This window comes from Protomyctophum parallelum, assembly GCF_964188405.1.
Source record: "Protomyctophum parallelum genome assembly, chromosome: 20".
In the NCBI taxonomy this organism is placed as follows: Eukaryota; Metazoa; Chordata; class Actinopteri; order Myctophiformes; family Myctophidae; genus Protomyctophum; species Protomyctophum parallelum.
In genome coordinates this window covers 36,546,596-36,573,486 of record NC_139718.1, presented here as the reverse complement: position 1 = coordinate 36,573,486, position 26,891 = coordinate 36,546,596, and the positions used below count along the sequence as shown (strand labels likewise).

Here is a 26,891-nt window from a genome sequence, read left to right as displayed (position 1 = left end):
TCACACTTGTAAAAGAGACTTTAGTCTCAATCTGTTTTTTACTGGTTAAATAAAGGTTAAATAAAATAAAATTGTCATGTTGGGCTGATAGTAGGCTTATGTGCTCTCATTTCAATAACCACATAGGCCATGGTGTTTTTAGTCATTCAGCTTTCAATACAGTTACCCTGCTATTGATCAATATTTGATCGTGTGTCAGTCTTTAGATAAACCCTGTGTAGTCCATAATGCAGAATCTGCCAGCACCACTGCCCTGTAGGCCTAATCCTAAACATGTTGTGCACCCACGGGGAAGTGGACTAAGAAATGGAAGGAGTTCCTGCTACTACACAAGTGCCCCAGCAGAGGCAAAAACAAAGTGAAAACATTAAAATAAATAATATATAATAATATGTCACTGGATTGGAAGACGGGATTCTGATTCTGAACTGCCCACAGCCCTCCTATGAGACATAATTGTGTCAGTCGAAATAAATTGTGCTATTTTACCATGCACATTAGTGAGGACCGGGTTATATGAAGATAGGCTGAAAAGTGATGAAGTCGTCCTTTAAGTTTAACCCCTTGCCTTTATTCACTTAAAATATTCTCAGGCTCCCTGGCAACTTTTTGGCAAGTGGCAAAAGCTTTTCAGATAGGAAGGGTCCGCGGCCAATGATTCTATCAATTTGAGGGTCCTTGACGTGAAAAGGTTTGAACCACTGATTTACAAGTTACACCACACTTGAGAAGTTAGATTACCGTTTGTTTCCTTGAGAGGGCAACAGGTATCATACCACTACCACAGCCTAACTCTGCCCTCTACCGGACATCCTCCGTCATTGCAGAGAGACCACAAGGCAGTGTGCGTGCGGCGCGGCGCGATACGAAGGTGCAGACAGTGAACTCTCGAACCAGCAGCGAGCGGAGCGGAGAACAAAAGGATTTAAAACTACATTTTCATCGTCTCAGCCAGGGGTATGTTTCTATTTTATATTGTACAATCACAGTCGTGCAGTTTTTCTTTGTGGGAAACTTTACGCCAGATAAATTATTGATCCTATTAATGTCTTAAAAGGAGGAGTAGCGATCTGGTCCAGCTAACGCTATGGACCATGAGCTAAAAGAGGAGACGCAAGTATCTCGGATATAAAATGTAACGTTTTTTCGTCCCACCAAAAACCGAGCGTGAAAGTTGTGATTGTGAAGATTTCAGTGAAGTAAAAGTTAACGTGAATATAAACTTTGTTTCGCGGGGGGCAGGTAGGGGCTACTACCGATATAATCCATCAGTAATCAATTAATGCATCTTGCCTGTCCGTCCTCCGTAATTTAGAGTTAGACCAGTTAAACACTCTAAGCTTTTCGCTCATTCTCATTATGCCTGGAGTTTCAGCTGAACAATAACAACAATTGTCTTCAGTTCACATATGGCGGGTGTTTTGTAAAGTCCTCAGTTTATCTCCGAGATGGTACGAAATGCACCCAAATGGGTCCATTTGGGTGCATTTTGTTTCCCTCTCAGGGATACAATACGTAGACTACAACAAACGGCTATTTTGAGAGCTCAGGATTTTTGCAGTAGTGCTCACATCATGGGTGTTGTTGGTACGCCCCGCTTCATGGCACTATACATCCCATCTTTGTGATTTGGTTTGGTTACGTAAAACGTCATTGGCCTTCTTCTGTGTGGCTCTGCACTAAACCAAATGAGCATTCAAATGAACAATGATCATTGCACTTCTTCAATGACTGTTGTTTGTGCTGCTGTGAGTTCTATTATTGCCTTGTACAGCTCTCTGGTCCAGACTTGTAGTCACTATACCTGCAAATTACTGATATCATTCCAAAGTTGACTGAACTGCACCATCATTTCCAAGGTCTTCTTCATAGCCTATATAGACCAATACTGACTGATATTATAGGCCCATGTCTCCCTCCCTGGTGGAATGCAGAAGCGTGTATGTGCCAATGCTTCTCAAACGTTTTGATGTCAGGCACCACAAATTAGTTTTTGTCTGAACAAGTTCAAGTTTTCAACATGGAAGCGATTATGAATGATAAGCGCCATTATTTTATGATGATACGCTGTAATAATTGTGACGGCCTACCCGGGGGTCCCCGCCCTGAATACACTTTTGTCTGTGTGTGTGTGTGTGTGTGTGTGTGTGTGTGTGTGTGTGTGTGTGTGTGTGACTGTGTAATGATCCCACTGACTGACTCACATGGTTCCAACTCCAAGTAATGTCTCCTTGTATGTGTTTGTCTCTGTTGGTGTTTGCGTACGTGAAGGCCAACTCGTGTGGAGGCTGAGAGATAAAGCCAGCGCCTGCAAGGGCCGCGTTGGTGCCCACACACCCTCACTGCAGCATGGGCAACTTCTCCAGTAAGGATGGCCACGGACAACCAGCCACAGGTACATTGCTCTCTCTCTCTGACACACACACACACACACACACACACACACACACACACACACACACACACACACACACACACACACACACACACACACAGCAATTCTGTAATTATTTTCTACTGTCATCTTCCCATAAATTACTCAGATTCTTTGGAAGATTGCAATGTTGATAGTCTTCACTCTGGCTTGGGTTTCAAACGCATGCACACACACACACACACACACACACACACACACACACACACACACACACACCACCCTGAGAGAGAGAGAGAGAGAGAGAGGAGAAACAGAATGGAAGATGAGGAGAAGTAGGAGATTGAGAGCAACAAAAGGGGAATAGAAGCTGTGTGTGTGTGTGTGTGTGTGTGTGTGTGTGTGTGTGTGTGTGTGTGTGTGTGTGTGTGTGTGTGTGTGTGTGTGTGTGTGTGTGTGTGTGTGTGTGTGTGTGTGTGTGTGTGTGTGTGTGTGTGTGTGTGTGTGTGTGTGTGTGTGTGTGTGTGTGTGTGTTTGAGCAGCAGGAATCTTGGCTCCACTCCTGCACGTTGTTCAGTGAGTGGTCATTCTCCTGGCGTCCCAATGAGATTGGTCGTGGCCACGGAGGGGCCAGCTGTGATGAATCGGCAGAATTCCCCGGGCTCAGCAGAAGGGCAGCGGATTAATCACTGGAAGCCTAATTCTCTCTGACACTCAATGTGCATGACACACACACACACACACACACACACACACACACACACACACACACACCCCTCTCCAGCATGTTAATTTAACTGCGAGTGTAAATCGGGACCTCTGAAATTGTAAACACTCTGGAACACTGGATGAGGAAATGAAAGCTATAACCTGTAATATTCACATATACCGCTCGCTTCTTGGCCAGGGGAAATATCTGGCTCAGGAGCTTCAGGCAGAGCTACCCGTTCCAGTTTTAGGTGATAAGGTGACCACCGAAACGGTGGTTGGTAAAATCAGAGAGATGTGTTTGGGTGAGTGAGCGATGAGTAGCTTATCGCTGTGGTGTGACGTCATGTTGTAGTTCTTGGTGGTCACCTTATCACCTACGCCATGGTTAGACTACCTCCAATCGCTGCAGTCGTACTGGTTGTATTGTATAAAGGATAAAGGTAGGATAAATGATGTTTTGGTTGAAACCAAATTGGTTGATAGTAATCATTGCTATGCTATATTGTTTGTTCGGTAACAGGACTCCCCCATCTCTCCAAACAGAAATTACATTTTCAGGTGGCAATTTCAGCCAATCAGGAGTACCAATTTATCAGCTTCAATTTTATAGTGTTCCAATTTTGTCTGCTCATTTCTTTGTCATCACTTCCATTTTTAATTGGTCAATCTGTATACTGTGTAAATTCTCTCTTCTGATTGGATCATAATTGGTATTCCAACCTTAAAATTTCTGTTTATTAAAGAGCTGGAGAGACTTGAGTCCTGTTACTGAACAAACACTAGTACTATCAGAATATAGCGCTATTTAACACAAATAAATATTACTTGCCCTACCTTTAACACACTCTTATACAGCAGTGGTTCAAATCATGTTTTATTCATTTATTAAGTCCAGGATTGCAGCTTTAAAGACGAGCTCCGTGAGAATGTCATAAAACAAGCCCCCCATTATTTCTTCTGTCATCATGAGCGTGTAACTGCAAATTTATACTAAATCGTGAGTCATATGTCAAAACGCATCCATTCTGCAGGCGCTGTGGGTTCTATTGTCCAAAAAAGGAAACGCAGGAATAGAATTGAAACAGACACAATGGCCCCTTTTCCACCGGGGTTGAACCGGTTCGGTTCTTTCTTCCCGCCACATATTGAACCAGTTCAGAGTGTTTCCACTGAAAATGAGTTGGTTCCGAACCATAAACGTTCGTTCCCAATGTGAACCTCAAAACGGTGGTTCAGCTTTGTAATTGCACGCAGCGCTTTGTGAACCGAGACGATATAAGTGGGTGTGTCAGTAGGTTGCAACTTGTCAGTGGGTTGGAACTTGGGAGGACGCAGACACAGTGACACACGCAACAGAACATAACAGATAACGATGCCGCCAAAAAAAAAAAAAGGATCTTCAAAGAATGTGCAATGGTCCGATGAGGAAACGAAATACAAGTTATAATGTGATATGTTTCCGGCCTAATCTGCTATTAAACATATCTAATCTAGGAAAACCTGGCACACAATATTTTCTGGGGTCCTGCTCATCATCCGACTCCTGCATGAATGATAGGCTACAACAATTTGGTAGTAAATATCTATCAGACACATTTTACAAGTAGCCTATAGTGGTGCTCAAACCTTTTCATGCAAGGACCTCTAAGTTAATATGTATTTGGCTGCGCCGCTGCGGACCCCCATCTCAAAAGATGGGGGTATATAATATGGTATATATATGGTAGGCTATATGGTTCGTGTAATATGGTTCAGGCTATAATTATGTTTTGCCTCCTACATTAAACACATCAGTCACATCAGTCAACCATCTTTGAACAAAAATATGTTTACATTAATTGCCAACGCAAACATGAAATGATCCAAACGTATACGGAAATTACGGATGCATCGCAATCCAGAATCCAGCTGAGACTTGCGGGGCGTTATAATAACTTGTAACCCTGACATCACAACCTCGTGGATACTGTTTACATCTGTTTGTGTTGTGCAACGCCCTCGGGGCGTCTGCGGGATCGTCCTCCTTTTCAACATTTTGTGTTTATAATAGCGCTACCAAATGAACCGGCCGTCAATCTGGTGGAAATGCAGCCGGTTCGCGACCGGTTCGCAAAAAGCACCAAGGTTCGGAACGGCACTGGTTCTGAACCGAAGTTATTTTGGTGGAAAAGGGGCCAATGTGAAATGGAGCCTAGTTTATTTCCCCCCTGATTTTGAGTGTATTTGTGGTGGTTGGAAGAGAAGATGCAGAGTAATGCAGTGGACAGGATGTGCATGTGTAAGACAAACTGTCAATACTGCATGTTAATGCTCGTCAGTTTGGCAAATATTGCAGACAGGATAGTCTGATATTGTTGTTATTGTGGTGGCACACCAGAGATAAGTCCCTGTATGTGGGAAACACTGGGTTGCCTGTGTTGTGCTCTCAAGAATTCTTTTTGGAAAGGGCGCAGTGGACTGTGACTGCTCAAGAGGAATGTCTATTCTCAGACTAGTATCAGGCTATTCACCCTCAGAGTGATGGCTTATTTATGAGCTGCCCAACAGGGACTTGTTCAACTGGTCACCTTGGCAGCTCGCTGAGAGTGCTGAATGTGTCGGTGTGCCAGACTAGTGACCACCTAGCTCCATTCTCTCAACGTGCTTTAACATGTCAGACAGCCATTCTCTGTGTGTGTGTGTGTGTGTGTGTGTGTGTGTGTGTGTGTGGGGGGGGGGGGGGGGGGGGGGGGGGGGGGGGGGAACACATTGCAAAAATACATAATAATAGAGGGTGTGCACATGCATAAAGTGAGTGGCAAAGTGAGTTTAACATTGTTTAAGGTCAGGTAATCATTAAATGACCTCAAACGACATTTACTCACTGTAATGCAATCAGATAGGACTTTTCTGTTTGCATGTATGGGCTGTCAAGGCCAGAAAGTAGTTTTTTGCCACTCAGTAGGTGGTCCCGCATAACTTTGGGTATATGACCTTTGATGTCACGCGCGCACATACCCACATCTTACTTGTCTTTTGTTGTGTCTCAGGTACTCACTTGGATGTTTTCCACACTGCTCCCAACTCTCCTGTGAGTGATGTGCCCAGCTTACCACAGCCTGCATCTGTAGATTTTGCCGCAGGCTCTGGGCCAGTCCCCGTCGGGACAAAATCACACCTTGGTCCCACCGCCCCGACCGCGCCCACCCAGCCCCCTCCTCCCACTACCCCTACGCCCATCAGCCCAAATAGCGCCACGATCTGTCCCGTGACCACGCCCCCGGTGCAGAACAAACCGGGAATGGTTTCACCCAAAAGGCCGCCGGTTGCTCCGGGGCGTAACGGGTGTCCGTCCACCTCCACCCCCCGGACTCGCCTCAGCCAGGCCAAGAGTCTGGAGGCGAGTCCCAACAAGAGGCCGCCCTCGTCCCCGAGCACCACGTCGCCCGCGGCCAGCCCCTCCGAGTCCAGTTGTTCGGACGGGGACAGCGGTCTGTGTCCGTCTCCGCTGCAGACCAACGGGGCTCGGGGCGTCCAGGGAGAGGAGATGGAGAGGATGCTGGAGGAGTATAGGACAACACTGGGGACCGCCAGCGGTCAGGATGACGCGTTGAGCGCAACGGGTGAGAGAGACTTGTGACTAGGGTGCGGGGGGTGTCTTGAAGTACGAGCGTGGGCACATGCCGGCTAGCACACACATGCATATTAATTGAATATTTCTGTCGGCACTACCCATCAGTGGAGTCCATAATTACTAACACTACGGTGTCTTTCATTCCTGTGTTTGAAGTTTAATTAGTTTTTTTTTAAATTAGATGCTCCCTGACTGGGAAGATAGCCAATCATAGTTTAGGAAAATGGGTGGCATCCGGGGTGGCTAGTCAGATTCCAGGGGTGGCATTTGTCACCTAAAGGCCAATTTAAGCCAATGGAATTGAATGTGTCGGAACAACACGTTACCCTACGGCCCCCGGGCCCACGTTCAGAGTTTATTTAAAAAAAAATTAAAGATTTGTTTTTGAGGCTTTTTATGCCTTTATTGATAGGGAACAGTAGACAGACAGGAAAGGGGGAGAGAGATGGGGAGTTACAGGCCGTCGGGCTCGGGAGTCGAACCCGCGGCATGCCGTCCGGCTGGTTTGGCAGTCTCGGTGCCCAGACGGTTTGGGCACACGTTCAGAGTTTGCACCGATTTAGACCTGAGGCCGATTCTAAAAACGCCTTTTAAATCCTGACCTACATTTTCTGAAAAACTTCAAATATTTATTAGAAAATTACAAAAACATTATGTTGCTTTATATACTGTATATTATAGCAACAACTACCCCAAAAGGGCATAAGGCCACCCCCCTGGTCACGTTACTGCATTCTCTTATGGAGAGATCCACTTCATCCCTGTTGTCGGTTTTTGGTGTGCAAGACATGCATGTGACAGTGACATGTTGTACTCTTTCCCCCAGAGCTACTGAGAGGTCTACTGACAGAAGTGACAACATTGAGAAGCACCATTCAGGTAAGACTTTTACATCCAATGATCTAGACATTGATTGATTGAAATATGTATTAACAGTTTGCAGAATTACAGTACAGTACATCACGAGCACAAACTCAATACAAAGACTGTTAACTGTGAGCGGACGACCCAATTAAGCATTACACTTGTTAACAAGAGGGTCCACCTTGTTCAATTCATCAAAACATTTAGAGACGTACAAATAGACACTTCTATATAGTCAAAGAACAGAACAGGAATTCATCATAAAGGAGGTAAAAAGGGAAAAGAAACATATACAGTGAGGGGAAAAGGGGGGGGCGGTGGGGGGGGGGATTTCATTTTCGAATTGCAGCATGCAATGCACATACGCATGCAATGCAATGCACATACGCGTGCGTGCGTGCGTGCGCCCCAGAGAGGCAGTAAACTGCAGTTAAGTCCTGTTTAATCACTATGATCTCTCTGTACATCTACTGTACAACACGCCGAGAGGGACTTGAGTGGATAAGTATAGAAATATAAACAGGAAGTGACACACTCCCTGAGGCATGGGTCAGGGTTTGTGCGGCCTCTCATCTTCCGAGATAAAAACACAACCCCTAGCAGCCCGCCCGCACACGAAACGGCCCGACCCCCAGGGGGAGGGGGGGGGGGGGGGGGTCCTGCTAATGGAGGTCTTCCTGTCCTCTCCTCCTCTCCTCCGGTCCAAAGAGGCCCAGGAGGAGGAAACGCTGCTTTTGAGATCGTCTTTGTCTGTCCTTGATCTCTTGACTGTCAAAGGTGCCTTGTTCCTCTGTCCAAAGTGAAACTACCCAGAACAGCATCAGAACCATTCATTTATTGGATTATTTTACCCGTGGGGCCTCTACAACGGTGCTGGCCTACTTGGATTGATGCAAGTTGAAATGCATTCCCCACCCAGATATTATGTCTGTGTCCCTTTTATGCCCATATATGGAGTTCTTTGTCAGGCATGCCACAAAGCGGGCTACTCCTGAAAAGTTTAGAAGCCAATTGTAGATTATGAGAAATCAAACAAACCCGTCTTGATCACATGACTATAGAGAGCATGTATTGTGTACTGATTTGCGTGAAATTTGGATAAAATCTGAAGGAGTAATATTAGAAAATGTGTTTTACATATGTCGGCCTCCTGGTGGTGCTATAATGAGCAGATTTGAAAAATTCCAGGCAAAGGTTTTTCCTTGGCTTCTAGGGAGTTGGCATACAAAGTTATCCACAGATCCGTGCAGTTAGAAGTAAAAACACTTTTCGGCGAGTTATAGCGCCACCATGAGGCTGAGTTGAAAATGTTCATGTGGCATTTCTTCCTCGGCCTAGTGCGTGCACAATTTCACGGAAATCACACAATGTGTTCATGATTTGCAGCATTTTGTTTGAAACTGAGCACTCCTGCGAACTTTGGAAGCCAATATTAGCCAATCAGGATGGAGTCTGAGAAATCTGAAAGACCCGTGCTCTAGAGAGACTGTGTACCAATTTGCGCGATGTTTGGACAAAATGTGTGTACTGTCCAAAAACTTGTTTTGCACAAAGCGGCCTCCTGGTGGCTCTGTAACAGGCCATTCTGGAAATTTTGGGGCAGAGGTTCATCGTTGGCATCCAGGGAGTGTGTGTGCAAAATTTGGCATCGACCGGGTTAACGGTGCCGGAGATTAGCTCTTCACAGACGGAAGGACATACGGACACACACACATGGACGGAGTGCAAAACATACTCTCCCCATGCCTTCGCTGGTGGAGACAATTATAATATATGGTTTTAGGCGTGAAAAACATTACGGCATTCCATCTTTAAATGCAGTGTACCTGTTGCTGTTTAACCACTTAAACCCTATACTGTGTTGATTGGAGTCCCCAGGGGGGGCACTTTGGCCCCCTCCTTGTTTCCCTCTGCAACAAATCTCTTTGCCACTCTCTGTTTTTGCCAAATGTTCACCTACCTATAATGACTTGCCCCAAATAAGTACACCATACGTGACTATAGGATCAAGTGGCTGATACAAACTGTGGAAAGAAATTAGATGTGACGAGTTGAATTTAACAGATTCCTTAAGGACCTGAAAGACAGTGTTATCCTCATTAATGCTGTTCTGGACCCCACCATGAAAATGTAGGTCGACCCATAGTGTGGCCCCAACCCATTTTGCAAGATTAAGGAACTAAAATGATCTCTTCATCGTGCTTAAGCATTTCATATTGCTGAGGAACAGTACGCTTAATTTTTTTTGTTTAGTTATGCTTACTAATTTCCTGTCAACCGTTCCCCGGTCCACGCCCTTAAGGGGATTCTGGCCTGGGGCTCCCGACTTCCTCCAGATCTGCCACAGATTGGAACAGCTGGCGTATGACGTGACGTGTGCCTCTCCTGTCCTTTTCTCTTGGCGCTCTGTCTTTTCTTTTCTTTTTTAAGATATTCTTTATGGCTTTTTTAGCCTTTATTTGATAGGGACCGGGTACAGTAATGTGACAGGAAAGGGGGAGAGAGACGGGGGGGGGGGGACATGCGTGCCCCCCCCCCCCCACCGGCCTATAGGTGCCTGGACTGCTCAGCCGCGGCCCAAGCTGCATGTCTTCCAGCATGAAGATGGCCTAATTCTGTCAATTTAACCACTTTCAACCTGGCGGCATTTATTTTGGTTCTGCCATTAGATGTCCTATTTCCGCTATTTATTGTACAATGCAGTGTAAAGGGCTTAATTGCTTAATAACTCAGGCATGCTGACCCCATGATGTGTATACCATCAGTGTTTCTCTCCAGTCAAATCTCAACTTATCGTATCTCCTTTCCTTCCCGCCACCCTGTCTTCTCCTTGTCTTCGTCCCTTCAACTCTCTTCCAGCGCTGCTTGCATGTTTGTCTGGGAATGCAAGCCCGGGGTTTGGGTGAGCTGGAGCGCCAGTATACAATGAGGTAGCCCCTTCAATCCTAACTCCAGTGCTGTCCAGCGTCTGTGTTTATGTGGGCCCCCAGCGGAGCAATATAAGCTTAGCAAAGAACGACTTTATGAACTCGTGGCCTGTTGTGGTGTCCTGGGAGCCCTTTTGTGGAGAGACAGCGAGAGGTGGAGTGCTGTGCGGGGGAGGAGAAGGATGGGGGGGGGGGGGTGGGGGGGGTTCCCCTGATGTTCAGGGGCCTCGCGTTCAGCTGTAGAGGAGATGGAACTTGTTTTGTTTAAAATAATTCCGCTCTCACTGTGACTTACTGGCCGCCTGGCCGCGTTGACGTCACACACGTGTGTTGCAACGGGAGACGCACGGAGAGTTTTGCTTTGAATGTGTGGGTTGAGTGTTATATTGTATAACTAACCCCCCCTCCCCTAATCTCTGTGCCTCCCTCTCTAATTCTCTCGTCCGTTCTCCATCACTGCGCCTCCTTGAGTCTGAGAACTCAAAACAATGACCTCACAGCTTAGTGCTCGTCGGCCTCCTTGCCTCATCTCCTCCTCCCCGTCTTTTTGAGCGGTGCTAACCGCTCCCAACACGTCACTTGTGTGTTCGGGTGTGTCGGCTTTATTTATTCATGGTAGATAAACTTTATTTTGCCATCGACTTGAATGGGAATTACCCGACATTCCACTCGTCTCCGGTCCATTGCTTTTCTGTCACCGTCTTTTGACCCCTTTTCTAAATCTATCCGTCCTCTCATTCTCTCAGTGCCTCCGTTCTCCCTAATTCAGGCCTCTCTCTCCCCTCCATTCCCACAGGCCCTGTATATAGCTGGGAGATGCAGCGTAATCCGCTCGCATTTACCTATATGTTATCTGATGTGCCATCTGCTTGACTGCTTGTGTATGTCCAGCACTGCATGGGCTGTATACACACGGCATGAACACAGTGTTTTGAACATGCAGTGTGTGGATGGCTGGTTAGATCGGACCCCCACCCTCCAGGATCTAACATCTCTTAGAGAACTGGTTTGGGATCAGTTCCAGGTGGATGGTACTGGAGATTTCCAGAAATGAGGCTTTAGGCTCCCTTGTTTTCTCTCTCTTTCTTTCTCTTTCTCATTTAATTTAGTCTTTCTCGATGCTTTTTATCTCTGTCTCTATTGCTCACCATGAGACTATGTGGGTCTCTTTCTGTGCACAGTGGCTGCTCCCCTGAGCCAGACCGCTGTTTATAGCTTTAAAGTTAATTTGTATTGTATTGTGGGTGTCTGTCAAATGATTTGCAATGCAAATTCTGTGTGCGTGTGTGTCAGTCATAGAGCAGGGGCTCCTAAACGTTTCCATACCAATGACGCCAAAATAGCCACAACCCCTATTGTGAAATGGCTTAAAAAGAAATATATATATTTCTTTTTATTTTGTCATTTTCCCTCTCCTTTCCAATTGGCCGCCCCCACTTTGGAAGACCAATGGTATGGAAACGCTTAACCGGAAAACTGGAGAGATGTGATGTGATGTCTCTCTTAAGTATGTGTTAGGAAGCCGGGGTGTGGATGTGATGTGCAGCCAGGGGACAGATGGCTGCCAAATACACACATGCGCACAATACGGTATCTCCCAAATTCCCAATGTGTTGGGACATTTCCCAGGCATTATCAGGGAGTCGGATGTCTAAATGGCGTGTGTGTGTGTGTGTGTGTGTGTGTGTGTGTGTGTGTGTGTGTGTGTGTGTGTGTGTGTGTGTGTGTGTGTGTGTGTGTGCGCGATCTGGGCCTGCAGTGGGGCACTAGATCAGTCCTTGAGGAGGGAGGGAGGGAGAGTGTGTGAGAATCAACAGTCTTATCTCAGTGTGAAGAGGAGAGTGCTCCTTCCTGTTTCCTTTAGCAGGCATGCTAAATGTCTCTGATGTAGTGTGTCTTAATATTCAGCCTACGCAGTATAAACCTGAGCATTAATTTATCCCTCTTTTGTTTCGTTTTCTTTTACTCGGGAGTGTGTGCAAAATGTTACGGGTCCATTTGGTTACATTTTGTACACCTTTCTGAGTTAAATCAACAAACACTGAATATTATTATGGATGGATGGATGGTTCTCTTTCAAATACGAAGTGAGACACCTCAGTCACATTGCGAGAAAGCCAGGGTTGTCTCCCGACATCTTGGCGGTCCATTTGATGTTTTGTTTTGCTCCGTTTAGCCAGAGAGTCTTCTATCCACCTTCCAGCTCTTTGTGGAGAGAGAGTTGTACTGTGCGGTTTGGTGGAGAGGCAGTAGAGAATAGAGGGAGGTGTGTGTGTGTGTGGGAGGAAGGGAGGGAGAGATGGATGGAATATGATATATGCGTGTGTGTGTGTGTGTGTGTGTGTGTGTGTGTGTGTGTGTGTGTGTGTGTGTGTGTGTGTGTGTGTGTGTGTGTGTGTGTGTGTGTGTGTGTGTGTGTGTGTGTGTGTGTGTGTGTGTGTGTGTGTGTGTGTGTGTGTGTGCGCGTGCATCCAATATAATGCGGCCCAGCTGTGGTCTTGAGTCGCTGGTCAGATGAGGAAACAAGTTGGCTGGGATCTCTCCTCCTCTCCTCACAATCCATTCTTCATCTAATTACCAGGCCTCCCTCCCTACCCCTTCCACTCCCTCATTTCTCTGTGGGTTACATTGCAACACTCCTCCTCACTCTCCGTATTTCTCTTTCACACATGCAAGCACACACACACACACACACACACACACACACACACACACGTACACTAACTTTTATGTACCCTCTGCCTCGGTTCGCTAGCCCAAGTCTGTGCATGTTTCCAGCTACTTTCTTATCCTTAAGTTCTTCTCTTTGTTTTGTCTTTCTTTCATTTCTCCTCCTCTGCCCTTTTATGTAGATGGTTGCTTCACTTTGTTTTAATGGTCTGGTATCGTTTACCTCTTGGCTGGCTTGTTCCGAGGGCCTCTTTTGAAGTGTGTGCGTCGTGTCCACAGGGGCAGTGTTTGTGCTTGTCCAAGGCACCGATAGGCTCTGGGAATGCACCTAAAAGCACACCAAAAACTGGATCTCTTTCTCCGCTCGATGTGCGCATGTTGGAGAGTTGTGTTTACTTTTACAAAAAGGAAAAGGGAAAGAAAAGGCGTTGATATAGCCGATCCAGACCATTGTGGTCTAGTAATCATAGATAATAAGGAGGGGTCTTCATTGAGGCTGTTGGAGAGTGATATACATGCCCATTTGACTGTGATATCGGTTTTTTTTGGCTTCACTCAGAAATTATACAGTGTTAGGAAACTGATCTAACTTTGCGCACGAGCGCGCGCGTGTGTGTGTGTGTGTGTGGCCAAATGTACCCAAATTGACATTTTGAGAACAATTTCACTGGTCCTCACTAAAATAGCAATGAAATGGTAAAAACGGCATTTACAAAATTGTCGTTTATCTTGTGTGTGTGTGTGTGTGTGTGTGTGTGTGTGTGCGCGCGCGCGTGTGTGTGTGTGTGTGTTCTCACACACTGAGATCAGTCAGTAAACAGCCATTCACGTTATGTTGATTTCTGAATGGAGGACACGGGGTGAAACTGAAATTGGCACAGTGAGGGTTGATTTTCGCCTCGTTAGAGTTCTGACGCTCCTTCCACTGCTGTTTGCCTGCCGTGACTTGCTGCTCATTCGGCAGACATTTCAGTTGCGTGATGAGGGCCGATCATTCAAGACCTCAGTGTCTGCCGAGGGTTGAGTTATTGCGTCTGGCCAGCCCGTCACATCTAATTGAGTTATTGCGTTTGGCCAGCCCGTCACATCTAATTGGGGTGTATTGGTGTCTGATGGAATGAGCTCCATTGCAATTTTGTCAATAGTGCTTTGTGTGAAGTGATTTGTCACAGGCGATTAGTCATGAATTACTCTATAATGGTCTATGAGGTGAGGTAGCCACTTGATTTGGTCATGAATGGGAAATAGCTCTGTGCGTTTACTGTGAAATATTGTGATTGGTGAAAAGTTATGTATTATTTATTGATTTGGACTAACGCATGTCTACTGGATTACTATGAAATGTTGGCTCATCTTTAAGATGCTTAAAGGACAACTTTGTTTATTTAACCACGGTTTGTTTGTTTGTTTGTTTTAGGTTGTTATTAGAGAAAGTAAAAGATACAAGTTTTTTTTAATTTGCTGCTTTCTTCGATTTTAGCTATTTTTGACAGGGGGGCGGGGGCATTCGAAGTGACTAAATATATATATATAAAAAAAAATTACCAAGAAATATGGTGATTTCTTTATTATTATTATTTACTATAGTCCTACTACTAGACCCCAGGAAATTACATCTGGCCACGCGATCTATTGAATGTGAAGGGGTAGGTGACAAACTGACATATTGAGCCTACGACACACATTATGGCATCCCCCTAGTATCCCCTTTCACATTCAGTAGATCCCGTGATCGTTTGTGGCCAGATATAATTTCCTGGGGTCTAGTAGGACTGTAGTAAATATTAATAAAGAAATCGCCGTAAAATGTTATGTATGTAAAATAGATTTTATTTTATTTAGCTCCATGTTTCGTAAAGATATGAACGTCAACAAAAGTAGCGTCTGCACATGGTTGCTAATCGCACATATCTCTGAACGCACATAACATTGACATGCCGTCCCGTCCCCCGGCAGGTGGAGCGCGGCGAGTGGCAGCAGTTCCAGTCCGACCTGCAGGTGGCGGTAGCCGTGGCGGACCGGCTGAGGGCCGAGGCGGAGGAGGAGCTAGCGGCCCTCCGCGCGGCTCACAGGGACCTGGAGAGGGAGCTGGCCGCCGCCCAGCAGAGACGGAGGGAGGCCGACGGGCAGCTGGCCACCCTGAGGGACGAGCTGAAGGAGAGCAGGCCGGGGCACAGCGCTCTCGCTGAGGCCCAGGGCAAAGTCGAGGCCCAGGCTCCGAATCGGGCCCGCCGCGACAGGCCCGCCGCCACGGAGATCTCCAACTGCGACGAGCGGGAAGGCGCCCAGCGGGGTAGGGAACGAGGGACGTACAGGGCGGGAGGAGAAGGGACGGCGAGAGGGAGCCCAAGTGAAGCGGCGAAGAATTCTGTCACGGAGGAAGGTAAAATGGACTCTAAGGGCGTGGCCAATAGGTACCTGAGAACTTTGACCAATGAGGAGAGGCGGGGAGAGGAGGGGCAGGCCAATGAGATGCGACGGACGGTGGCCACGGAGAGGTCCAGGTGAGCGAAGATTACCAAAGTGCTGAATGGTGCCTGTGATTTGGATGAATCCAAACCAAATTAAATCACCCCAAAAAATGGAATTAAAGTGTTGTGTTGGAAATGATTACATTGTTTCTAAACCCATTCTGGACGGGAACCCCTTTTGGTGTTTTAAGCATTATGTTATACCTTAGCAAAATGTGGCGCAAATCTTTGAATATATTTTCTTTCAGAGCGAGTGTTTTTAACTCAAATCTTTGCTTCTGGGGGGGGGTCCCTGGAACAACATATTTTCAGATGGGGGTCGGTGGCCAATTACATATGTTTTGGGGTCCTTGACATTAAAAGCTTTGAGAACCACTGATATAGAAACAGGTTTTTCAGAAAACTGTCATGATTTAGAAGACATATTTTGTAGAATCTGTTCTCCGGTCTAAATGGGTTAAGGGCTTGATAGACTTTGTCATGTGTCGTCAGTGTCTCACAACTAAGCATAAATCCGGCTTCATGGTCACCTATGCAACACAGTTGGACAACATTATTACATAAGTTTCCTTAACAGCTCCCTTTTTGTTTTTGCCAATTGTTTTTGCTCTGTCACAGTAATTGAAAACGGATGAGAATCACCAAATCCACTTAGAGGCGACTTTGTGGGCTCTGTTTTCTGTTGTTGTTCTGTCTGAATGTGACACATTTTAGCCCCCCTCCACAGGGTCACTTGAGGACAGGGATTTTGTTAGAATCATTTTATTTAGCAGTCTGGCTCAAGTGTAACCACAGCCTCCACATCGTGTGTGTGTGTGTGTGTGTGTGCGTGCGCCTATCTTATTGTAGTGCCATAATCCTCTCAAGGACACTCCGACAGATCAGAAAACCAGTCCTCACTTATCAAGGAATTGCTTTAACCACATGAACACCAGGGTCCCTATCTTGGGCATGTCATGAAGCAGATCTACAAGTCATTGCGACGCGTCGTGAGCTTGTACGTTGGCTATGAGCCTTCCACACTTGCACGGTGACAGGGGACTCTAGGGTTAAACCTGTCTTGTACAGGGAGGCATCTAATGGTGAGGTGACTAATTAGTTCATGGAAATCAATTGGGTAATCCTCTGTGTGTGTGTGTGTGTGTGTGTGTGTGTGTGTGTGTGTGTGTGTGTGTGTGTGTGTGTGTGTGTGTGTGTGTGTGTGTGTGTGTGTGTGCACCTAATAGTTCATGGAAATCAATTGGGTAATCCTCAGAAAGTAAGTGTGTGTGTGTGTTGAATGTTACAGAAGTCTGTCTAGGCTACCTGTGTCCTCCGACTCCTCTCCTGCTGTGCCAAATGGAATCTCCCAGTCCAATACCAGCATACCGGGAGGATCTACAAACAAGGTGTGGACACATTCTACAGGTGTCATGATCCTTATCCTTTTATATGTGTTTCTGTTCGTCCAAGTACTGTAGGGTAGATATGTTCCAGTTTCAATGCACTATAAATTAAATGTATGGTACTATATTTCTGGTTTTTCTTTCTCGTGATATTGATCTCGAGTCATTCATCTTATTAAACGGTGTTAGTCTTCTCCAGATAATGACTTGATTTCCTTGATCATGAGAAAACGAAACATCTTCAAGCATTTGTAAACATTTGACTTCTAGTCTGAATTGCAGTATAATAAGCGCCTGTGACAGTTTCTAGAAGAAAATGTACCGTTGCAATATAAACATTCCTTTTGTTCCTCAAACTGGCAAACAAATCATTCGTTTAACCTTATCTGACATTGAAACTTTTGTGATGAAGTTTTAGAAGTGTGTTCTGACTGTAATCTGAAGGAATTTACTAAATCGGTCAAACCATTTGTGTGAGGAGTTTGTCTTCTCATACTTTATTTAGTCTTTGAGCACATGGCACTATTGTTTTTCTCATGTGTGTGTGAGAGAGATTATCGTGGCATATTATCTGTCACGAATGCCTTTTTCTTTTTAATCCACAGACCGGAATCAAAATTTGCGCTCTTCTGACTTGACCTTGTGGTCAGTTTGTAAATACATCAAAGATGCAATTATAATCCATCTGTAATGGATAAAGCCTGGAATAGGTCATCGGGTGGTCCCCTAACCTTATAGTGTTTCGACCATAGACTAAAAACATATACGTTCTCCGGGTCTGATATGGACGTAAAATGAAGCCTGTCAGTCCAATTGCCATCTTTCTAGATCCGTTTGGGCCCAGCTGGCCATTGGCTGGCCCAGACAACGAGGCGGGACTTCCCCCCCCTTCTTCTTCGCCACAACAGGCCATTATATGAACTTTCAGGAAGTCAGGATTTCCTACTGGCTTCAGACACTATTGGCTTCACTGGTAGTTTCGACCCTTAAACCACAACACACTCCAGTTGGCCGGTCAGCAGTGATTGGCCAATTTACTGCCCCTCTCATCCAGGCTCTCTCTGCCTTGTGTGTTCTCGGAGGATTGCAGGCACTGAGAGGTCTCTCGGACCGTGTTTTTCTTCCTGCCTAGGGTCCTCCTACGTCTCACAGACTTTAGTCTGTGCGGTGTGCATGTGCATGCATCCGTCCTTGTCCACATTGGCCATAGTCTAGTGCTTTTGAGTCAAGGTCGTTTGTTTGGGTCTCTCTTCCTCCCCTCCTCTCGGGAGACTCTGGGGGTATTGTTCATTTGTACGTTCTGTAGCTTGCGTGGTGCCCTCATGCGAGTGCTGCAACAGGGGTTGCTGGCCCTTGTTACCCTGCCAGTCTTTCCTGGAGGTCAGCTGTCTCTCCAGCGTCACCGACCTTGCCATCAATACTTTTCTGGAAGTCACTGGCTGATTAAGCTATTGATATTATTAAGCTGGCTTGATATCTTATCTTGAGAAAACGTTTAACTTTCTTATGGTCTGGACTCTGGAGGATCGAAGGTTTTGTTTTCTCAAGATTATTACATAAATAAAGAATTATAAAGTCATTATAATGAGAGAACTGAGTAATAAAGAAATGAATACATCTGATCTGTGCATGTTCTTGTCTTGCAGAACGCTGGTCAACCCAAGAGCCGCAGGAGCCTGGATCCCCAAGACAGTTGGAGCAGCACTCATATAGGTGTGTGTAATTGTATACAGGACTGTGTATGTATACACCAACTTCACCAACTTCTCCAAGTGGGGTCCTAGAGGAGGTCCCCAGCTAAATGAGTCAATGTAGCATCAAATTCAATTTAACCACTTTAAGTTAACGCAATTTTATATCTCAGATATTTGAAAATGGCTGATCAAGCTCACAATGCGCCGTGAGCTTGTAGATCTATAGCTTGTAGGCTATTTTCACATTTCAAAAAATGTTGACAAATTGAACGAGATTTTGAATCATTTCGGAAAATTGTGAATTAATTTCTGTGTCACAAGCACATCTCTCATCTTTTCCCTGACAAACATGTTTTAATATTTGGGTCTGTGGTCAACTTTGAACATCAGTTGAACATGCATCATTTACCATGATAATATTTGAGAACCACTGCTGTGCTGAATATGCATTAGTCCCACATTATGTGAGTTGTGTGTTCTGGTGTCCTCTTTGCTCTTGATGAGGTTATAATTAAGTGGTTAACCTGCCTGTAGATTAGAGAAATGCATGGCAAGGTATTGTAAGTCACATCTCATCTGTTTGTGTTTGTGTGTTTTTTTTCTTTTTTCGTTTGTTTGTCCGTTCGAAAAGTCTCTTGAAACCACATTTTCTGATGATTAACTGTAACGTCACAATCACTGTCAGGGTCTGACTCTTGGCTGAATAACAGGTGGTGAAAATGATTCATGGGTTGCCCTGAACAGATAAGTTTTGGGTTGAAAAGGTCGAACGGCAAGGTCACAGTGCAGAGACGCAGCACTAGGTCACAGTGCAGAGACACAGTGCAGAGACGCAGCACAAGGTCACAGTGCAGAGACGCAGCACAAGGTCACAGTGCAGAGACACAGTGCAGAGACGCAGCACACTGTCACAGTGCAGAGACACAGCACAAGGTCACAGTGCAGAGACGCAGCACAAGGTCACAGTGCAGAGACACAGTGCAGAGACGCAGCACACTGTCACAGTGCAGAGACACAGCACAAGGTCACAGTGCAGAGACGCAGCACAAGGTCACAGTGCAGAGACACAGTGCAGAGACGCAGCACACTGTCACAGTGCAGAGACACAGCACAAGGTCACAGTGCAGAGACGCAGCACAAGGTCACAGTGCAGAGACACAGCACAAGGTCACAGTGCAGAGACGCAGCACAAGGTCACAGTGCAGAGACACAGCACAAGGTCACAGTGCAGAGACACAGCACAAGGTCACAGTGCAGAGACACAGTGCAGAGACGCAGCACACTGTCACAGTGCAGAGACACAGCACAAGGTCACAGTGCAGAGACACAGTACAAGACATGTTGGCACGGGCAGTGTTTGCATTCCCAGGTGCATTTGTTCAGTGTTTTCACACTGTGTGTATGTCATTGTAGGGAAACGAGAGGAGCTGCTAAACAAGTACAATTCTGCACTCACTGAGGTGCCTCCCGCCAAGTAGGTGCACACACACACACACACACACACACACACACACACACACACACACACACGCATAACAAAGCAGTCTTTGATTCATTCCAAGTGGCTGGCTCAAGTGTTACTTCCTGTGATTGTAAATTAGTCTAATTTACTGATATTGATGCCAGTGAATGCACTGTGAACACTAAACGCCTATTTTACCTGAATTACTGTCACACTCACAGTAACCACTATTGCATATGGAAGACTATGGAGTTTTATAATGACCATTGTTCGTGTTAGTTTATTAAATATTGTGTATGTATAGAGCTTCAACACTTGATTATTTTCTTAGTGACTTGTTCTATTTACTATTTTGATAATCAAAATTAAATTTATTAAATTTATTTAAAAGAAAATAGATGGAAAGAAATCTAAATTATGATATTGTTAATTATGTCCGTCTGTGTGTATGTTCAATGTAATGTTATCTATATATTAATTAATAACTCAAGCCTAGAAATACTGTAAGTCTTGAAGAGACCGAAGAAATTCCCCACATGTGTTATAATAGACTTCCCACAAATGATGTTATGATTATATTTATATAGACGTATACATCAAATATACGTATCGGTACAGTTCAGAACGCACTCCTGTAACTTTCACCACTAAAGGAGAGTTCCATGCTAGAAGGCTTTCTTACCTTTTATTTGTAATTGTTACTTCCCCACCAAAGAGGTCCAGGTGTTATTTTGTGCAAAAGTGCATTATTAGTAAAGTAGTGCCGCTTGGGATACTATTTACTTTATGAAGAGAGGATATATACAAAAAAAATATTTTTGAGCGATGGAAATAAGCAAATTAGCACAATACCCCAATGCCCAATTCAATGCAATTCAATTCATTGAGGGCTTATGGTAGGGGAAATAGCCAATAATGCGCTTTTGCACTAAATAACACCTGGACCTCTTTGGTGGGGACGTAACAACTACAAATAAAGGTAAGAAAGCCTTCTAGCATGGAATTCTCATTTAAAAAGAAATAATAAATGAAAATTATCAATCTTTTTTTATCATCGAATCCAAGCAGCAGATCTCATATCGATGATTTTGTAGGAGTTCTCTTAACTCTCACATGTGGTATACGAGTAGTCCTGTTATTGTTTGTTAAAAACAATAATGGGACACTTTTGTCAGTGTATCTTGAATCTTGATGATATTGAATTTAGTTATTATTTCATGTCATGTCTATAAATTTATTGCGTAGGTAGGGCCTGATTGGAAACAAGACCGCAAGGTGGTCCTATCCCTTTAGAGCAGTGGTTTTCATTTTCAACCAGTGGTCCTTGAGGGGGTTCCATGTGGTCCGCAGCTAAATGATGGAGAGTTGGTAACCAAATGGACCCTAAATCTTTAACTCTTGAGAGCGCAAAATGCCAAATAAATAATAGGCCTTGATATGAAAACTCCTGCAATAAACTATTCGATCAAAAAATGCAATCAATGTTGTTGTTCACATGCTGACTTGTGTCCAGGTCCCAGGATGGTTTTAATCTACTGCTACGGCGTCATGGAGGCTCCAAGAGGAACTCGCTGCTCCGTTGGTGTCAGAACCGCACTCAGGGCTATAAGGTACAACCAGTACACTCAGGGCTATAAGGTACAACCAGTACACTCAGGGCTATAAGGTACAACCAGTACACTCAGGGCTATAAGGTACAACCAGTACACTCAGGGCTATAAGGTACAACCAGTACACTCAGGGCTATAAGGTACAACCAGTACACTCAGGGCTATAAGGTACAACCAGTACACTCAGGGCTATAAGGTACAACCAGTACACTCAGGGCTATAAGGTACAACCAGGGGGGCAGTCAGCCAGATATTTCGTGAAGCCTCATTTGAAATCGGTAGTTCATATAATGGCCTGTTGTGGCGCTGGACTGGACCCAAAAAGCCCCATAGCTCCATAGAGGCCCATGTATTTTGGCCCAACTTCACCTAGACTGTATTACCTTAATAAACATGGTCATGAATACTTTCTTCTTCCAGTCACTAGTTTAAAGTCTCATTTCTAATGTCATAATATTCTTTTTGGAAAATTATGGTCCCATTAATTAAAAAAATGACCATAAAGTCGCGTATGTTCTGAGGGGCGTGGCTACCGTTACAGTCTATGATCGGGATTCCCCTCCCACTCAAGAGTCTTCTCCTCCCACTCGAGTCAAAATAAAAACCAACGGAGAAGAAGGGGGGAAGACCCGCCTCGTTGTCTGGGCAGCCAATGACCAGCTGGTACAAAACGGAGCCAGCCAATGGCCAGCTGGTACCAAAAGATGGCGACTTACATCAGGAATTAGCATATTATTACAGGCTTCATTTTACGTTCATGTTAGACCCGGGGAACGCTTTGTCCATATTTTTTACAGTCTATGGGTACAACCAGTACACTCAGGGCTATAAGGTACAACCAGTACACTCAGGGCTATAAGGTACACGCAGTAGTGGAAAAACTACTCACATTTGTGACTTACGTAAAAGTATAAATGGTGCAATGTAGAACTACTCCGTTACAAGTAATAGTCCGGTAATCAAAATTTACTTGAGTAAATGTACTAAAATATTGGTATCAAAATAAATTTTAAGTACAAAAGTAAATGTATACTCATTACGCAGAATGTCCCAAATCACAAGTTTTCAAATGTATAAAAATCATTTGAAAAATAGCAGCTCACAATATGTTGCGGTGCGACCCATTGTGAGCTTGTAGATCGGGTATTTTCAAATGGTCAAAATAGGGCTGAAGTGTTAATTTTTTTATATAATGATCAAAATCTGCAAAGTAACAAGTAATTAAAGTTTTCAAATAATTGTAGTGGAGTAAAGGTCCCCACACACTGAGCACGTTTTTCAGATTTTTAGCTGCGTTTTCCGAAAAACGCGTCCAGTGTGCAACCACCTTAAAGGTATATTCAGTGATTTCACTCAAAAAACCTTAGGTTTCGTTTTTGGCTGTGGGACCCAGCCTTTCGTCCAATCAGGATAGAGAGTCAAAAACGAAACCTAAGGTTTTTTGACCCCCAGGGGTTAACTGGGGACAGGGAGGAACTCCTTATATGGCCAGCACACTCTATAGTAGGGAGGATTATCACAACAAAACAAAAAAATAAGTGATATTTGAATTAAGTGAAATCACTGAATATACCTTTAAAGGTACAATATTTGCCTCTGACATGTAGTGGAGAAGAAGTAGTACTAGAAATCAGAAATACTCAGAGGCGGACACTTAAGTAAATGTATGTATGTAAATGTACTTAAGTACTTATTTACTTTCCACCACTAGGTACAAGTGTGTCCATGTGCAGAGATGGAGCATTGTCATTGCTGTGCAATTTACCTTTATCCCCCTTTCTGTTTCCTCTCCTTCCGTAGAATATCGACATCACCAACTTCAGCAGTAGCTGGGCCGATGGCCTGGCGTTCTGCGCTGTGTACCACACCTACCTCCCGTCGCACATTCCATACTGCACCCTGAGCCCCGAGAGCAAGGTACTGTTATTATTATTAATACTAAATCTACAGTTGATGTAATCGACTAAAATGTATTTTGGCGGGCCTTAATGCCGTCGTAATGGCTGAGTTTGCTGAAAATAGCTGATATGCAAGCTCACAACGCGTCGCGCTGCGAGCTTGTAGATCCATTTTCAGCATGCAACCAAGTGTAAAATGACCTGTCTTTTACTTATACTGGATCTCTTGTCCACTGGTCCCTTCCTAACATTTTAATTTAGTTTTTATTTGTTGATGAAATTGTCAATATATTTAGTTTCCATTTTGTTTTCGTCAGTGAAAAAAGGTAGTCGACGACTACTATGACTTTTCGTCATAGTATTAGTCCACAAAATCAACACTGGACCTGTGCACAAATCTCACAGATGTGTGGAGAGATATTATCATTAATGTTTTCTTAAGTTGCACTTTCTGTTGCAGCAAGAGAACCTCAGTCTGGCGTTCAAGACAGGAGAGAATGTTGGAATCGCTCAGTCGCTGGTGAGATTCTGGAAACCACTGAATTCTTAACAGTTTGAGGAAATGGCCATGTTTTACCTTTTTTAAGAGTGACATGCAATTGTTTTCATAGCTCTTGAGTGTGTACACGACAGATGAAACCCACCGTTGAATCGGTAAAACAGTAAACAGTATTTACATTGCTTTACCCCAAAAGGGTTGGATGTGACCAGAGTTTCTTGCCATGAGCTCCCACCTAAAATGTTTGTTTAGTTTAGCGAAGGTTAGGTCCACGGTTGGGGTTAGGCTGTGCCTGAGAGGAAATTATGTCAGAGTAAAGGCTTGCTATGTTATACTGATGGAGTTGTGTAGATTATATTTTGGTTTCTTGTGTTGCTGAAGAAGTATCCCTACAATGTCAAACGTGAAGAAAAAAACCCTGTAATATCACTTTGTCACTGTTTTGTTTTACAGACGATGGAGGAGATGCTGAGATCGGGAGGCCCCGACTGGCAACGCGTCCTGAGCTACGTTGAGAGCATGTACCGTCACTTTGAGATGTGACTCCACAAGAGGCCCTCCAGGAGGGCTTTAAATGAAATTTAAAGAAATTGATCGTCTATTTGGAATATTTGGCATAGCAACCTTGAGGAAAGGAGTGCAAGTCGAGGTAGAATTCTTTCCTCGGTAGTACTGTATTACGCGTCACATACTATTTAAAACTAAATCGGAGACAAATTCTCCAGTTGTGCACCAACTTCTCTTTAGCTGCTGATATACCGTGCATTTTCTGTGATCCTTTTCAGAGATGGTCAAGCTGTCGGGTCCTTTCAGCCCTCTGTAAATATGCACTTTTCTTCCCTGCACTTTGATGTTATGTAGGAGGGTTTAAAGATATTCTAGAACTGCTGTACTTTTATGTCACAAGAGTTTAGTAGGAATTGTCAGAAATGATTCTGAATTTGCCCCTTTATCAAGCAGCGTCTTCTCTTAGAATCCAAGACACCACTGGTCTAAAACTCTGTTTATATTACATAAACAAACTATGTGTCATAAGTGACACAGACAAGCATCCATTGAGTGCTTGTACAGTTTGATATTCACATAATTTAAACATGTTTATGACTGAGTTTGTACTGACTGCTTTTGATGCCGAAGTCCTCTTTTTCAAAAGTTGAAAAATCTAAGCCTATTTTTTAAATGTCTTGTAAAAAAATGTTTATATAAAACAAAGCTGGTGCCAAAGAAATAAAGTTATGAAGCAAATGCTGTTATTTATTCTGAGCATCTTACAATCCAGTTCTCAAAGTGGTGGGTCCTTAAGGTGTATGATCATTTATTTGTCATATATTCCTTCATTAAGCACATAACACCAAACATCTGTCTATGGGTGGTCAGCTATTTTCTTGCAATAAGGGATTTCCCTGGGATTCATGGTCTGAGTAAACTATTTACTTGATTTTAGTTCCATCTGCTGGTGAGTACCTATTATTGCACCTTTCCATGTGCAGTAAAACGTTTAACTAGTGTTAAACAAGAATTTAAATACTGGTAATTCCTGTTTAACTCTAGTTGTCTTAGTTCAACTAGAAAGTCAGTAGGGGGAGTTTGAGCTCCCGTCTGGTTCAGAAAATATGGCAAAGCTACAAGGCCTTAGCATTGGTAGCCTACCCTACAGTATATAAACATAGTCAGATCCATTGTACATATAGGGAATCTGAGTTAAGAACCACGGCAACTTGCATACTGTACAATAAGTAGATATAGTAATGTTTATCTCTCTCACACATACATTTTGACATACGGTATTTCGGTTTAGTCAAATACTGTGTTGCTGCATCGAATACAAGAACACTCGACCCAAAACACGCTCGCCCCGGGTCAAAACTGCCGACCTCGGAATGGTCACCACCTAAACGTAACCTCAGTAAAACTATGCCTAAACCTAACTATTCATAATCTAACCTCAGTAAAACGATGTCTAAATTTAACCTTATTCCTAATCTAACATCAGTAAAACTATGCCTAAACCTGACCTTATTCTTAATCTAACTTCAGTAAAACTATGTCTAAACCTAACCTTAGTGTCACTCTGGATTCTGACCTCTCCCTCGAGGGTCACGTAACGAAAGTCGTCCAGTCTTCATTTTACCACCTTTGAAACAAACAAAATCAAACCCTTTCTTTCCCGTCCCGACCTCACAAAAGTTATCCACACATTAATTTACTCCTGTGTCGACTACTGTAATTCCCTATACTCCTGCCTCTCAAAAGAATCCATCAACTCATTCAGAATGCTGCAGCTCGCCTCCTAACAGGCTCCAGAAAATTCGACCACATTACCCCTATTCTGGCCTCCCTACATTGGCTGCCTGTCTCTTACAGAATTTATTAAAATACTCTTATTCACGTTCAAAGCTAGGTCCGGCCTTGCTCTACTCTGACCTACTCGACCCTTACGAGCCAGCTCGTGTACTAAGATCACCCGGAACGGCCCTTCTTACCATAAAATCAGGCTGCAAAAAAACTGTAGGCGACCGGACATTTGTGATCCGGGCACCTGAAACGCCCTGTCCCTGGAGATCAGTCTTGCCGAGTCTGTGTCCCATTTTAAATCGCTCCTAAAGACTCTTTTTTTACAGAGCTGCATTTAGCCCATTACCCATGTGATTTTTTTGTATTTAGTGTGGTTGCCCGAATGGGCAACCAGACTCTTGTAACTGTGACACTTTAT

At 44.3% G+C, this 26,891-nt stretch overlaps 1 protein-coding gene across 1 annotated transcript; it reads left to right on the top strand.

Annotated features, from left to right (window-relative positions):
- The first annotated feature begins 878 nt into the window (after nucleotides 1–878).
- LOC310877551 (uncharacterized protein) lies at nucleotides 879–25,413 on the top strand. Its single transcript, XM_083791458.1, has 12 exons — nucleotides 879–957; nucleotides 2,272–2,395; nucleotides 6,115–6,687; nucleotides 7,525–7,577; nucleotides 15,116–15,663; nucleotides 16,919–17,018; nucleotides 18,662–18,728; nucleotides 20,123–20,183; nucleotides 21,685–21,781; nucleotides 23,582–23,698; nucleotides 24,140–24,199; nucleotides 24,632–25,413. The coding sequence occupies exons 2-12, from the start codon at nucleotides 2,350–2,352 to the stop codon at nucleotides 24,719–24,721; spliced, it is 1,812 nt and encodes a 603-aa protein (XP_083647584.1). The 5' UTR covers nucleotides 879–957; nucleotides 2,272–2,349; the 3' UTR covers nucleotides 24,722–25,413.
- Nucleotides 25,414–26,891: the final 1,478 nt, after the last annotated feature.

Bases quoted from the DNA above. Each gene is read 5' to 3' on its own strand.
- LOC310877551 (XM_083791458.1), top strand. From the start codon at position 2,350: ATGGGCAACTTCTCCAGTAAGGATGGCCACGGACAACCAGCCACAG. The intron at 17,019-18,661 runs GTGTGGACACAT...CTTGTCTTGCAG, and splicing joins CGGGAGGATCTACAAACAAG to AACGCTGGTCAACCCAAGAG. The intron at 24,200-24,631 runs GTGAGATTCTGG...TTTGTTTTACAG, and splicing joins TTGGAATCGCTCAGTCGCTG to ACGATGGAGGAGATGCTGAG.